The 13447-nt window shown below is 50.0% G+C and overlaps 1 protein-coding gene across 1 annotated transcript in view; it reads right to left on the reverse strand.

Moving 5' to 3' along the window:
• The window catches only part of Pik3ap1 (phosphoinositide-3-kinase adaptor protein 1), a 116523-nt gene that overhangs the window by 14709 nt on the left and 88367 nt on the right, over positions 1–13447 (reverse strand). The window contains exons 11-14 of the mRNA XM_075974081.1: positions 10715–10780; positions 9047–9252; positions 6705–6777; positions 470–625 (exon numbers count right to left, since the gene is read on the reverse strand). Coding sequence (XP_075830196.1) covers positions 470–625; positions 6705–6777; positions 9047–9252; positions 10715–10780 — 501 coding nt within the window. The remainder of the gene's footprint in view (positions 1–469; positions 626–6704; positions 6778–9046; positions 9253–10714; positions 10781–13447) is intronic.

A 13447-nucleotide genomic window follows, 5' to 3' on the forward strand; every position in this document is an offset into this window, starting at 1 on the left:
AATCATTATAAAGCAAGAGAGAAAAGCGGAAAATGAAGGGTTGTGAGAAGCAGCGTGGGCTGCATCTCCCCACCATCACTAGGTTCCGCTATTTATAGAAAGAAAGCACTCTCTAAGAATTATCACACCATTGGGCAAATGCCGCAGGCCAACTAGTCTCCACACTCCACACCTCTCAAAACCAAATCAGGTCTCCGTTGAGATCTCGGGCTCCTAAGAGTGTTTGCCAAGCCGGGCTGTGGTGGCGCACACCTTTAATCCTAGTGATCAGGAGGCAGAGGCGGGTGGATCTCTGTGAGTTCGAGGCCAGCCTGGTCTACAAAGCGAGTTCCAGGACAGCCAGGGCTACACAGAGAAATCCTGTCTTGGAAAACCAAAACCAAGCAACCAAACGAACAAAGCGTGTTTGCCAGAGCCTGCCGTGCCAGTGAGCAGGGTGGGACTGAGGCGCCTCTGGCGTGCCGCTTACTTGCTGTGCTCGATGTGCTGCCGGTTTTCCAGTCTCCGCGTCTCAGCTCCGTCCTCGGGGGAAACACGCTCTTCCTGGGGCCGCTCTCGTACACGCCAAACTCCACTTTTCCAGGCAGGTGCTGTGAATGCCGGATTGGGACTGTGATCTCCAGATCTGGAGTCGGAAGGAAGAAAGAGCTTCAGGCAGGCTGCACTGCTACATGTCTTTCATGGCCACCTGTCTCCTGGGCCTGAGCCTGGGCCTGGGCCTGGGCCTGGAGGAGCGTACGAGAGAGACCCTGGAGTCTTGTCCCACGTCAGCACTGAAAAGCCACAGAATCCAGTGTGGCCCAGAAGAAGGAAAGGATGGCAGAGAGTGAGAAATAGGCAGAAGAGCTCTTCCACCTCTGAGAGTAGAAAGAGGAAACACTTAGGAAAGGCTTGGGCTCCTAGCCCCACCGTTTAGCTGTACACAGCCACCCTCTCTGAACAAGAGCCCTGTCGAAGGAGGGGATCACGAACTCCACTGATGGCAGGAAGTCACCCTGTGCACCAGCTCAAAGAGTTCCCACAGTCGTAGTTGATGGAATCCTCATAAAACCCAAGAACCTAGCACCACTGTTATCGTTCCTAGAAGAAATGAAGGCACAGAAGAGGGAAGCTGCACCCTCAGTACACGGATGGAAGGCCCAAACTGGGATGTGAACCCTGGCTCTGGAGTCCAGTGGCCTCTTGCTCCCTGAATTTGTTATGGATGACAGGTGAGAGGGTATGGGACGGCCAACCGACCCGACCCTGACAACAGTGGCCCAAGGAGTGTGGGACCAAAGTCCTCCACGCAGAGAAAGACTGACTTCTGAGACTGACTCATGGTGAAGGCACAGTCTGTACCCAGCTCAGGGCCGACCCTGGGCTCTGCTACTGGTTTGTCTTTAACCCTGCTGAGATTTCCACCCCAGGGTCCTGGGAGCATAAATAACTCAGGCCAGTGAGCAGCGTGAAACGCCTGGAGTATCAACAGCTTCCACCCCAGGGGGTGTGAGGCAGGGTGGGAGGGAAGCCACGGGAGCCAGGGAGGAAGAGGAACACGCTTTGGGACCTGTGCTCTCCTCCAGGTACAGCTTAAGTTCACTCCTCTGTTCTTCCATGGGACAAGCGTCTAGGAAATTCAGAGGTGACTCCTCGTGCCAAAGGCAGAGACCCGCCACCGAGAAAGCTGAGGAATAAGCTAGAACAGTATGAAGGGCAGTGTGAGGGAAGGGTGGACGGGACACAGTGGACAGCCTGTGAGAACATCGTTAGTGTAGATTGCTGGTCTCCACAGGCCCTGGTCTTTCTCATGCTAGAGAAACTGGATCTAGGGGTAAACCAGGGGTCTAGTAACAGCCAGCTCCTTTGTGGAATGGGGAGGGTTTCCAGTCCCAGCCTCCCTGGTTGCACCACAAAGGAAGCCCTGCCCATGCTCACTGCCCTGGGCGCCGAGCACTGCCAAGGCCTGTGTTCACGGGGTGAACCGTGAGTCTCGGAGCCCGCGTAGATATATCATGCTTTCCTTTCCTCCTCAGCTTTTATTTACAGGAAAAAAAATCACTTTAAGACTTCTTAAGGGTTCCAGTCTGACTATTTAACTTTAAGGTGGTAATTTTCCACCCCCACAGTTCTGTAAGAAGGAAAGTAAGGCACACAGAAAGAAAAAAAAAATCAGAGATCAAAGGTTCAAAAACTCAGGCCAGGCTAGAAGTTTCTAGAACACCTGCACTCTTTGCCTGAAGGTACAAAGTCAGGAAGAGTCTTCACGATTATTGCTAGCTTTCTGAAGCACATTCGCCTGCATTATTACTTCCTTTGTGCGTTGGGACTTTTCCGTTCAGTAGGCGGTTATAATCCTGTGAGGAAACTGAGTCACACTGGGTAAAGCAATGGCCCTACATACAGAAGTGATTCAGCAATAGCACAAGGAGCAGAACCCAGTTTCCGGGGTCTCAGCTGGCTCTGCCTCCCAGGACACACCCAGATCACAAATATTGACTGCTTTTCTGCGGGGCCACAGCATCTGACAAGCTGCGTGTTTAGAGCTGATTTCCTGTGCCATCAACTCCGTGTGCTACAAAGGGCAGAGCTGCTCCCTGGGGCTGAAGATATGAATGCAGGGTCTGTTTTCAAGGATCCTTGGTCCTTGGTGTTCCAACCCCAATTAAGGAAAAATGATAGCTATTTTCTAAAGTAACTGGAGTTTCCAAATCTGAGTTACATTCTTAGAAAAGGTCTTGCAGACGGAAGTGCCACTCATCCGCCTAGAACTAGTTACAGCCTGTACTGGAGTTAAGAATAATGGTGAGCTATCAGGCAGGTTCCGGAAACCACCTGGTCCCAGGCAAGAACAGCAAGTGTTCTTGACCCTTGATCCACCTCTCCAGCCCTGCTATTTATATTCCACTGCAATAAAAATTAAAAGCAAGGATACTCTTGGACAGCTAGGCCATACATCCTCCCCAGAAGGACTCCCTGCCACCCTGAGCCGTTCTTCCGCGTCTGTTTGGATTGGACCTGGAATGTCCCCTAAAGGCCCTCGTACTAAGGGACTGGTCCCACAATGGTGCTACTGTGAGGTGGTGGAAGCTTTCAAAGGCAGAGCCAGGGAGAGGTCTTTAGATTATTGGAGGCTGCCCTTGAAGGGGAAATGAGACCCCAGCCTTATCCCTTTTCTGTTTCTTTTCCCAGCTGGGAGACAATTTTGTTTTGCCGTGCTCTTTTAAAAAAATAGATTTTGCTGAGCAGTGGTGGTACATGCCTTTGGGGGACAGAGGCAAACAGATCTCTGAATTTGAGACTAGCCTGGTCTACAGAGAGAGTTCTAGGACAGCCAGGGCTACACAGAGAAACCCTGTCTCGAAAGCCATTTTTTTTTTAAATTTATTTATGAGGGGCAGAGGGTGGATGCGTGTGCCATGCCAGTGAAGTTAAGATGACAATCTGAGAGACTTAGTTCTCTCCTCCCGTTATGTGGGTCCCGAGGATCAAACTTAGGTCACCAGACTTAGCAATAAGTGCCTTTTAGCCACTGAGTCATCTCAATGGCTCTAGGCCTTTTTTTTATTTATAACTTGATTATCTCAGTTATAATATAGGAACGTTAGCTAACACAGTTTCCAAAAATAACATGGTTTAATCTTTTCATAGTAATGGCACTAATTATAGTCACTGACAGAGAAATAGTGAAAATTATTAGCCCTCCCCAAGAAAAATTCCATGAATTTTGATCCGGAAAGGGGGAATCTGGCCATGCTTCTTCACACATTGATCATTCTGGTTTAGATTATAGGTAGCAGTGGGCGGAAGCCATTATTTAGAAGCCTAATTGGCCTTGGGTGAACTTTGTGGGGCCCTGGAATGTAGCCCAGGCTGGTCTAGAACTGTGATCTTCCTGATTAAACCTTCCAAGTGCTGGGATTACAGGTGTGTGCCACTGTGCTCAGACTGAACTCAGGAAAATATTTAAAAACGTATGACCTTTGGGCTGGACAAGTCCCAGCCCGGAGCACTTACTTGGGAGGGCTTGGTTCCAGAGGACATGGGTCCCTATGTGTGGCCTCTGTGGACTCCCAGGCCTGTGCTGGGCACAGGCTGCACCCATACTTCTTGCCCATTGCAACAACCCTGTTAACTTCCCGCTTTCCAGGCTAAGACTATGGCTCAGGGAGGAAAAATATTTTGCCTGTAATCTCAAAGCACTATGCAGAATTCCAACTCCAAACTTGTCCAATCCCCAGTGACACCAGATGGAGCCAGGGGGAAGAAAGCTATAAGGAGACCCAGAAGTCTCGGTTCTTGAGCTGATCCACTGACCCCTGAGCACATGTGAGCCCCACCACTGTACCCTCCCGGCCTTTGGACACTGGGGCCACCGACCAATCGCAGGCCAGTATGGCTTGTGTTTAAAAGCTTAACAAGTTTCACTTCCTCGGTGCACCCGTCTTTGGACACACATGCTCTACTTTTCAGAAGCACTTCAGTCCTTTGCCACCTAGAGTCCTATTTTCTGAGCCCGGGCGACTGCAGATCCCAAGCCTGACTTTCCACCCTTTCAGCTCTGTTCTTCTCTGCAGCAGGAGGGCGGACGTGAGCCTGGGATGGAGGTGGGGGATACAGTAAAAATCCAAACTTTCAAATAGAAGTGCTCGGATAAGCTCCCTGACCCCTCTTTCTGACATGGTCAAAATTGTGAATATTCTCTAAGCCAACTGCTTTGGGAAAAACACTGTGCTAGGCATCATGGGAAAACTACGCCTGCATAAGTAAAAAGACAACTAGCTCACAAATTAGCCAATCACACACGGTAGATGGTGGGTTTCTTCTCGAGCTGGGTGCTGATTCCTGGTGGCTGTGTGGAATGGCTGGTGTTAGCAGACGTTTGGCTGAACCTCTCATCCCAGCACAGACGTCCTGAGCTCCATCAGGACTGTGCTGCAGATTGACACGCATGTTCCTGCCATCGTGGAGTTTATGGTAAGAGCAGGGATAGATGTTGGTCCAGGACCAGAACAGAAGACTAAGGAAATCCCGGTCCATGCTACAGGGGCAGAGGGAAAACGAAAAAGCAAAAAGCAAGGTGTAGGGTTCATCTGAAAAAATGGCAGAGGAGCCTCTTTGCTGGATGAACGGAGGCAGCAGTCAGAGACGAGGACAGCAGCAAGCATCAGGTGCAAAGGCCTAGGGAAGACCTGTGCTTGTCTGGTAGAGCAACACGAGGGGGTTATGAATGCTCAGGCTGGGGCCCTCGGTGGGGGGTCTGGAGCTTGTGGAGAAAGAGTACAGAGGTTACATAATATGGGGCCTTGGAGGCCACAACAGAGAGTCTGCTTTTCCTCTAAGTGGGACAGAAACCCCTGGAGTGCTTAAAGCAGAGGGGAGGGCATCCTCTGACATTTTATTTTTGGCATTATTACTGCTATTTTAAATTATGTGTCTTTGTGAGGGTAATGTGTACATGAGTACAGTTCCCCATAGCGGCCAGAAGAGGGCAACAGATCCCTTCGAGTTGGAGTTACAGGTGGTTGTGAACCATTCAATATGGATGCTAGAGACCAAACTTAGATCTTCTAAAAAAGCAACACAAACTTAACCGCTGGGCCATCCTTCTAGCCCTTAGTGATTTATTGTTTTAAAAAATAATAATTAATTAGTCTTTTGTGATAGGATGTCACTGTATAGACAAACTGGTCTCAAACTCACAGAGATCTGTCTGTCTCTGTTCCATAAAACACCAGGATCAAAGTTATTTGCCATTGCGCCCAGCCATATGATCCTCTATTTATAGAAGGCACTGGCTCTAGATGGGAGGATGAACTGTAGAGGGGTGAGCGTGGACAAGGGTGGAGACAAGTGGAGAAGCTACGGCACCAGCTCCAAGAGATGGCGGTGGCTTGGCTACAGCCATGGCATAGGGAAAATTGCCAAATTTAGACTGCACCTTGGAGCCAGAATCCTAGGAATGAATAAATAAAGTAGCAGCAGTTAGGACAGAAAAGAGACATACCAGGGACAACAGGCTCTCCAGATGTACTGAGTGAGGACACAATACAAAAGCCTACAGTGGCCCAGAGCCTTCTAGGAGAAGGGGCTGCTGGGAGGAGACCCCCAGTCCAGTTATGACAACGCAGGTGCAGAGGAAGAGGCCCGAGCAAGGAAACTGTAGTCCAGCCTCATGAGAGGCCAACTGATGACAGCTAACACGCAAGTAGGGCTGATTTTGCTTAGTTATGCTCATAAGGGGCTCCTACAGGAACCTTTCTTCCCTGCTCCTCTTGACAAAAGATTGGCTAGAGTAGAGCATAGAGGCCCAACCTGCAGAAGGCAGGTCCTTGCTCAGGGTGCTTGGTGACACATGGCTGGTGTCATGGGGTTTAGAAGGGGACAGAAGAGCCCATCCACAGCACACGCAATAGCACGCATGCCCTATCATTGCATATTGTCCTCAGACACTCGTGGTAGAGGTTGCCCACTCTCAGGGGAGTGCAGTTTCTCACTCTGTTGGCTCCTATGCTTTCCTAATTGCCAAGCTTGGAGCCAAGGTAGAAATGATGACCGTCCTCTTCGGGTGGGAGGGGGCTCTAACCATCCATTCCCTCCTGGGCAAGCGGTCTGTCTACTCGGGCCACAGAAGAAGGGATAGTCAAGGACAGCAGCAACGGCCACCCCCAGTAATGCTGCGCATCCGGAACCCCCAGTGATGCAGGCACTGGGGAGCCACCTACCTGAATGCTTTCCCATTTTCTGCTTCTCTCTCTGTCTTCGGGTGATGCTGTCTCTTAGTCTTTTAAGATTTTCCTGGAAAATAGTTTATTTGTTGTTTAAGTATCCAGCAGAGTAGTGCCTTTTGAACATTAGAATTCCGTTCTTATATTATGTCCTATGCAGGGGCTAGCACGCAGCAGTCACATTTCAAGATGGCCCCCGGAAAAACTCAAGTCTTTGTGCCTGTAATGTGCCTTTTTTTCCTCCATCAGAGTGTGCTTTCAGAGGCCCAGTTCCACTCTCAGCCTTAGCGAGCACCGCCCTCCTTCACCTACACCTCACAGCCAACCCCGCCCAACGTCCTCACAGACTTGAACTCATCCCCGCCTCTGACTGTGCTCTCTCCTCAGTCCTTGAGGGGCCCTAATTTCTATAACTCTGTCCCAGGCCTGGGCCAAGGCTTCCCCAGGTGGCCCCAGGCTCTAGTCCTGTCCAGATCAATCATGTGGCACTTGGGATGCACTGCCTTGCATATAACATATGTATATGCGTACAATATGTACCCTGTCTCTTCGGGGACACTGGACTTTCCAAAGACCAGGTCTTGTAACTTTCTATAATTCAATCATTTGGGCTGCTGTAGTGGTTCAAGAAATGTTGACTGGATACACAAAGGTCAAGATTTGTTTCTATTTTAAGTTGGCCCCCAGCAACAGTGCCTGGGCATTCCAGAGAAATTAGGAATCTGAGCATACAGTAGTACCCTGGGGAAATGTCTAAACATTTTGACTGGAGCAGCAGGTGGATAGGACGGATCCACAGGAAGCCAGACTGGGAGGGCTGGTTGGTCTGCAACTGTGGGCTAAAGACACTGAACCTTGTCCAGGAAGCATGAGGGGGACAGAGGAAGCTGTAAGATGACCATCGCAATGAAGTTCTGATGATCTAGAGGTGGAGGCAAGGAGAGCCATCTACGGACCAGGTAGCTGGCCTGAGGCAGGCAACAGGGCCAACAGAGGAACATGGCTAGGGGAATGGAAAGACACCTTGGGAGAACATGCCAAGCTGATGGTTGCAATTAGAACCAGAGGCAGACTCAAGTGTTGTCTGTACAAAGAAAGAGCTAGAGAGAACCTGGGCAGTGTCCCCACTCACAAGGACAGGGATGAAGGAGACAGAGGAACAGACAGAAGCAAAGGGAAATAAAGTTGAGTGCCCCAGGAGCAGCCAACTCAACCCAAACAGAGGAGGTTACATGGACTTCCATTGGCTGGGGCTTTCTACCCTTGTGAACATGACAGGGAGAAGGCTGGCATTTACTCTGCACCAGGCATGTGAAGGGCTTGCCCTGCTTACACTCTCCCCATTTCCCTTCGCATTTCAGAGGTGGGAAAATGGAGGCACAGCAGGCTCCTGTCATCCAGATGCGAGTGATAGAACAGGAATGTATCCTGGGCACCATCTCCCAAGAGAGCTTGTGTCTGCTTTGACACATGGTCATAGGACTTAGAGAGGAGGTAAAAAACAAACAAACAAACGAAAAACAAAACCTATTGGGCCAGGGTAGCCTTTGCTCAGGGCGGCAGTGGTTCTAAGGTCCCTGAATGAAAGGGCCTGGAGTCCTGGGTTCAGCACTGAAGGATGCAGCCGAGACTATATAGTGAAACCTTGTCTCAAAACAACAGCAATCTTCAAGCCATAGCGATAAACCAAGAGTCTGCTGTGCACCCCAGTCTTCTCATATGAGCTCCCCCCTTGAGGGTTGTCCCTGAGACAGGGTATTTGGCATTTTACAGATCTGTGCCTTTGTATTTACAGGGTATCTAGAGAAATGCAGACTGTGGGTTGGGGAGGGGGAGACAGACAGACAGAGAGACAGAGAGACAGACAGACAAATTGGTTTTAACTCAGGAGGTTTAGACTCTGACGCTTGCGGTGTTCATTTCATCATATTTCTTGGGATCTTTCCAAGTTTTCTTCGTGTCCTAAAGAGTGACGATCAACTATGAGGGAGGAAAAACGGGACCCTGAAGAGCAGAGAGAGCAAGCAGAGGTGAAGGCCACGTGCAGACAGCAGCCATGCAGAGGCAGAATTGGGGTGTGTAGGGACATTTGTTCCTGAACTCAGGCCCTGGAAAGCTTTTAGCCAGGAGTTCCAGACAAGGACTCATAAGCACAGCCCCGACAAGAATACTCGAACAATGTTCACAGATCCAGCCATCCAGTGACGGTGACATACGTGGCAGCTGCAGCTGTCTCTTCCGCTGAACTCTGTGTGTGTGTGTGTGTGTGTGTGTGTGTGTGTGTGTGTGTGTGTGTGTGTGTGTGTGTAAAACAACCCCACAGTGACAGAACTGGCTACCTGCTGGAAGCGGAAGGACTCGGATCGTTTCTTCTGGTTGAGCTGCCACTCTTTAAAGTGCAGTACGGCCTCATCCACATTGACGATGCCTAGCTTCACCTGCTCCTGCAGGGTGATGAGCTGCCGCTGGCCTGGTGTTTTCATCCCAGCAAATGGGTCGTAGATGCTCGACGGGGGCCTGTCCCTCCATGGCCTCACAGGTGGCTCTGAAAAGAACGGCAGAAGTCGGCGTGAAAACTCCCAGCTGGGAAAAGCAGACCTGAGAGGTGACGGGAATGATGGTGGGCACAGGCTCCAAGGAACAGTCTGCCACAGCCAGAAGAAACAATGACATGTGGAACCAAGATGGGGGTGGGGGGACATGGAATGAGGAAGGGGAAGCTGCTAATAATTTCAAAGCTATTGGAGTAAAGCAGACAGAGCCATAACACGAGAGGGAGGGGCAAAGTCTGCCGACCACACTGAACTTTGACTGTGAAGGAGTCTAATCCAGCATTTCTCCGCCCAGAGACTGCTGATATTTTGGGGTAAACAACTCTTCACTGTGAAGGCCTGTTCTGTGCATTAGAGAGCAATGAGCAGCATCTCTGGCCACCGCCTACTGGGTGACTTTCCTTGGATTTGGAGATGCAAAATGTCCCCAAATATTGCTAAATGTCTTCTATGGAAGGGAGGGCAAAATGCTCTCTATTGAGAATTAGAGCTTTAGACATAAATCCATTCCCAGAACAGATCAGTATACAGAAAGGGTCCAGGCAGGGAACTCCTCCCAGCCCTGTCTCTGAACAATGGTTGAGGACTGACGGACACAAATGTTAATGGAACTGCCACCCAGGTCCAGGGGCACTGGTAAAAATTAGGAGCTCAGTCCCAGCAGGCTGTCCTTGGGTTGTTCCGTGCCAACCTCTATTTCATTATGACCGAAGGGCAGTAGTCCACTTCCGAGGGCGGAAGCCAGCCAGCCCCTCTCTAGGCTGCGACTCCACAGTTCCTTGGGGGAATGAACTACTTGCAGAGACGATGGGGGCACTGGGATATGGGAGGACAGCGTGACATCTTATGTCTCAGTTCATGTAGTGTGCTCCAGATCTCCCGCGTGACTACTGTCTTTCGGGAATGCCGCTGAGTGCTTAGACACTGCTGGGGCCGCTCTTCTAAAGATTCTTACGCAGGGTGGTACCGAATGCCTATGCCCAGCAGGAGACGGCTCAAGGGTTACGGGGACTTCTCGGCTCCTTTCAAACTTCCTTAAAAGGTCTTTGAGAAAACTGAATGTCCTGGTTGTCATCCAACAACAAGAAAGTAACTTTAATGAGAGTTGAGTCAAAGCACAGTGGGACTAGTAAAAGACAAGAGGGCTGAGCCACAGGTGAAGGCTTGGTGCTGGGCCCACTGCCAGGCTCTTCGCATCAGCCTCAATTCTCCGGTTCTACACGGGCATTTGTGTATTGGTGCCCTCTGTGGGGTCAGTTTGTACAATAATCTAGGGTACCGCTGTCTCTCCCCCTTCTCCTTGGCCTCCAGTAAGAGATACTCATGCAGTATTCCTGAGCTACCGGTGAGATCTCTCGACGTGACTGCCACTGCCACACACGGCCAGCCTTGTTACAGGAATATTCCTGCAAGTTCAGTTCCTATGTGGGACGTTCAGGAAAAGCTCTGGTTTACCTTCTCTGATGTTCTCCGAAGAAACATAGAAATTCCCAGGTCGCTCCTGACTTTTTTCTGCAAAAACTGTGAAAGAAAGAATATTCTAAGTGAAGGTAAAATGTCTCTTTCTCAGGGGCTCTGTCACACATTTATGAAACTGTGTGCATTTATGAAAAATAACCTTGTGCAAAAAAGTCTTAAACATTTAGTCATGGCCATTGTACACATATTTCTGGAAGAAAAGAGTGAGAGAGAGCAGAGACTGTCAAAAAGACAGGGCAGACACACAGGTTCTCCAGATTAAAGACAAAGCCAGCCAGAGGGCAACAGCACTGTGTCTCAGATTCTTAAAGAAAAGGGTAAGACATGTGGTAGTGTACACACCTTTAATCCCAGCACTTGGGAGCCAGAGGCAGGCAGATCTCTGAGTTCGAAACCTGTGTGGTCTACATAGTGAGTTCCAGGACACAGCCAGAGCTACACAGAGAAACCCTGTCTCAAAAAAAAAAGAAGAAGAAGAAGAAGAAGGAGGAGGAGGAGGAGGAGGAAGGTCTGGAGAAATGCTAAAGTTAGTAGAGTATTTGCTTTCCAAGCCTGAGGTCCCCAGCACCACACACCTGCTAGGAATGGTACCCCACATCTACAATCCCAGCACTGGAGAGGTGGAGACAGCAGATTCCTGGAGCTTGCTGGCCAATAGCTGAATTGGTGAGCCCCAAGCTCAGTGAGAGATGCTCTCTCACAAAAATATGGTGGAACAACTGAGGAGTGCTACCCAGCATCAAACTCGGGCCTCCGGCCAAAGGCAGCGGCACAAACACATGCACCAGCATAAACTACACACAAGGAAGGGAAGAAGAAAGGGGAGGGAGGGAAAATGCTATGGGTGGGGGGCAGGGAGGATGTGTGCCAGGAATCCAAGCAGAAGCATCTGCCAAGACCTGCCGCTAGAGAACAGAAGGAAGCGCCTACCACCGAGCAGGCCCATCTATGATAAGGCAGAACTCTATCTGGTAGAACAAGTAAAATGTGTCCTTCCAGGGGAAGCAAGATGAAGCCACTCACGAGGAACAGGCACAGGACAACAGAGGAGACTGAAAAGTGAAACCCTTCGTAAGTGGTAGGATGACAAGGTCATCTCATAGCTCCCTGGGATCTGAAGGAGGCTTCCCCAGCTGAAATCCCTGCTCTGCCACTCATGTGTCACGTGATCTTGGATGAGAAGCTTGACTTTCTCCATCTTCTGTTTCTTAAATGCAGAATGAAGACCAGAAACAACACCTCCATGGGGTTGCCATGGGAACCGAGGGCTAGCGCATAGAAAGCGCTTAAACATCGTCGGGCACACACGATCATGCACCCTTGGCTTTAAGTGCTTCCTAATGCAGTGTTTCATCTGACCCTCATAACCACTGTAGCAGGGTACCGTCACTTCTCATGACCATTTCTAGGTAAGGAAACCGAAGCCAAAATGGGTAAAGTGACATATCCCGTGTCCTATGATATGCAACCAGAAGTTAGAGGTGAACCTACTCCAAGCCACTGCCCCTATTGTCACCTTGTGGCCTACGGTCCCAGCTCCACTGCCTCTCCGCAATAAGTTGCCACCTTTTTCTCGCACTTAGGAATTACCACAGTACATCTGGGGGCTCGGAAGCTGTCCCTGAGACGAGGATTTGACAGCTAACACTCTGTCTGGGAAGTATGATCGTTACCCTTCACTGTCCACCTGGCTAGATTTAGAGTCACCATGGAAACACACCTCTAGGTGTGTCCATGAGGGCATTTCCAGAATCCCACATCAGCAGAGGTGGGAAGATCCACCATAAACGTGGGCAGCACCATCCCACGGGCTGGTGTCCCATACTGAATAAGAAGAGAAAACAGAGCCGAGCTGGTAGACCATGTCTCTCTGCTCCCTGACCGCAGACTCCATATGACCAGCTACTTCCCATGCCTGCCGCTGCAGCTAGCGCCGTGAGCAAATAGCAGCCTCTTCTTGTTAGATATTTTGTCACTGCAATGAGAAGGCAACTATGATAGGAGGTGACCGACGTGAGAGAGGAAGCGGGTGAAACAGTACATGGTGGGCTAGCAAGCAAGGTACCACAGCCGGGTGGATGAACAATGTGCAGTTCAGAGTCCCACAAGACGGCAAGCACACTGGGTCATTCAAGCCTTGAGCGGTGGCCATCTATAATAATTCCCCAGGGTTTTCAGCCTACCCTGAAAGACAGCAATGGAGGGCCACATGCTGGAGAACGCCCTCAGGAAAAGACACAGCAGTGTGGGGGGAGCCAGGCAGTGGGTAATATCCAGTGGATATGCTAAAGGAGATGTGCCCAAGGACACAGCAAATCTTAGTGACACAGAACGTCCACAGTTGTGGTGCAACTAACTTAGGGTTGCTAGACTGAGTGAAAGTTAAAGCCAAAGAAGGGAACTACTTGGGACATAGATACATTAAGAAATGTATTCGCAGGGATGGAGATGGTTCAGTGGTTGGTTAAGAGCACTGACGGCTCTTCCAGAGGACCCGGGTTCAATTCCCAGCACCCACGAGGCAGCTCACAACTGTCTGTAACCCCAGTTCCAGAGGACCTGACACCCTCACACAGACACACATACATGCAGGCAAAACGCTAATTTACATGAAATAAAAATAAGTAAATTTTAACAATGTATTTGCTGCTTGTTTGCAATTCAGAGTGAACCGGGCATCCTGCATTTTATCTGGCTGTCCCAAGCCAA

This window comes from Microtus pennsylvanicus, chromosome 5, assembly GCF_037038515.1.
Source record: "Microtus pennsylvanicus isolate mMicPen1 chromosome 5, mMicPen1.hap1, whole genome shotgun sequence".
Lineage (NCBI taxonomy): Eukaryota > Metazoa > Chordata > Mammalia > Rodentia > Cricetidae > Microtus > Microtus pennsylvanicus.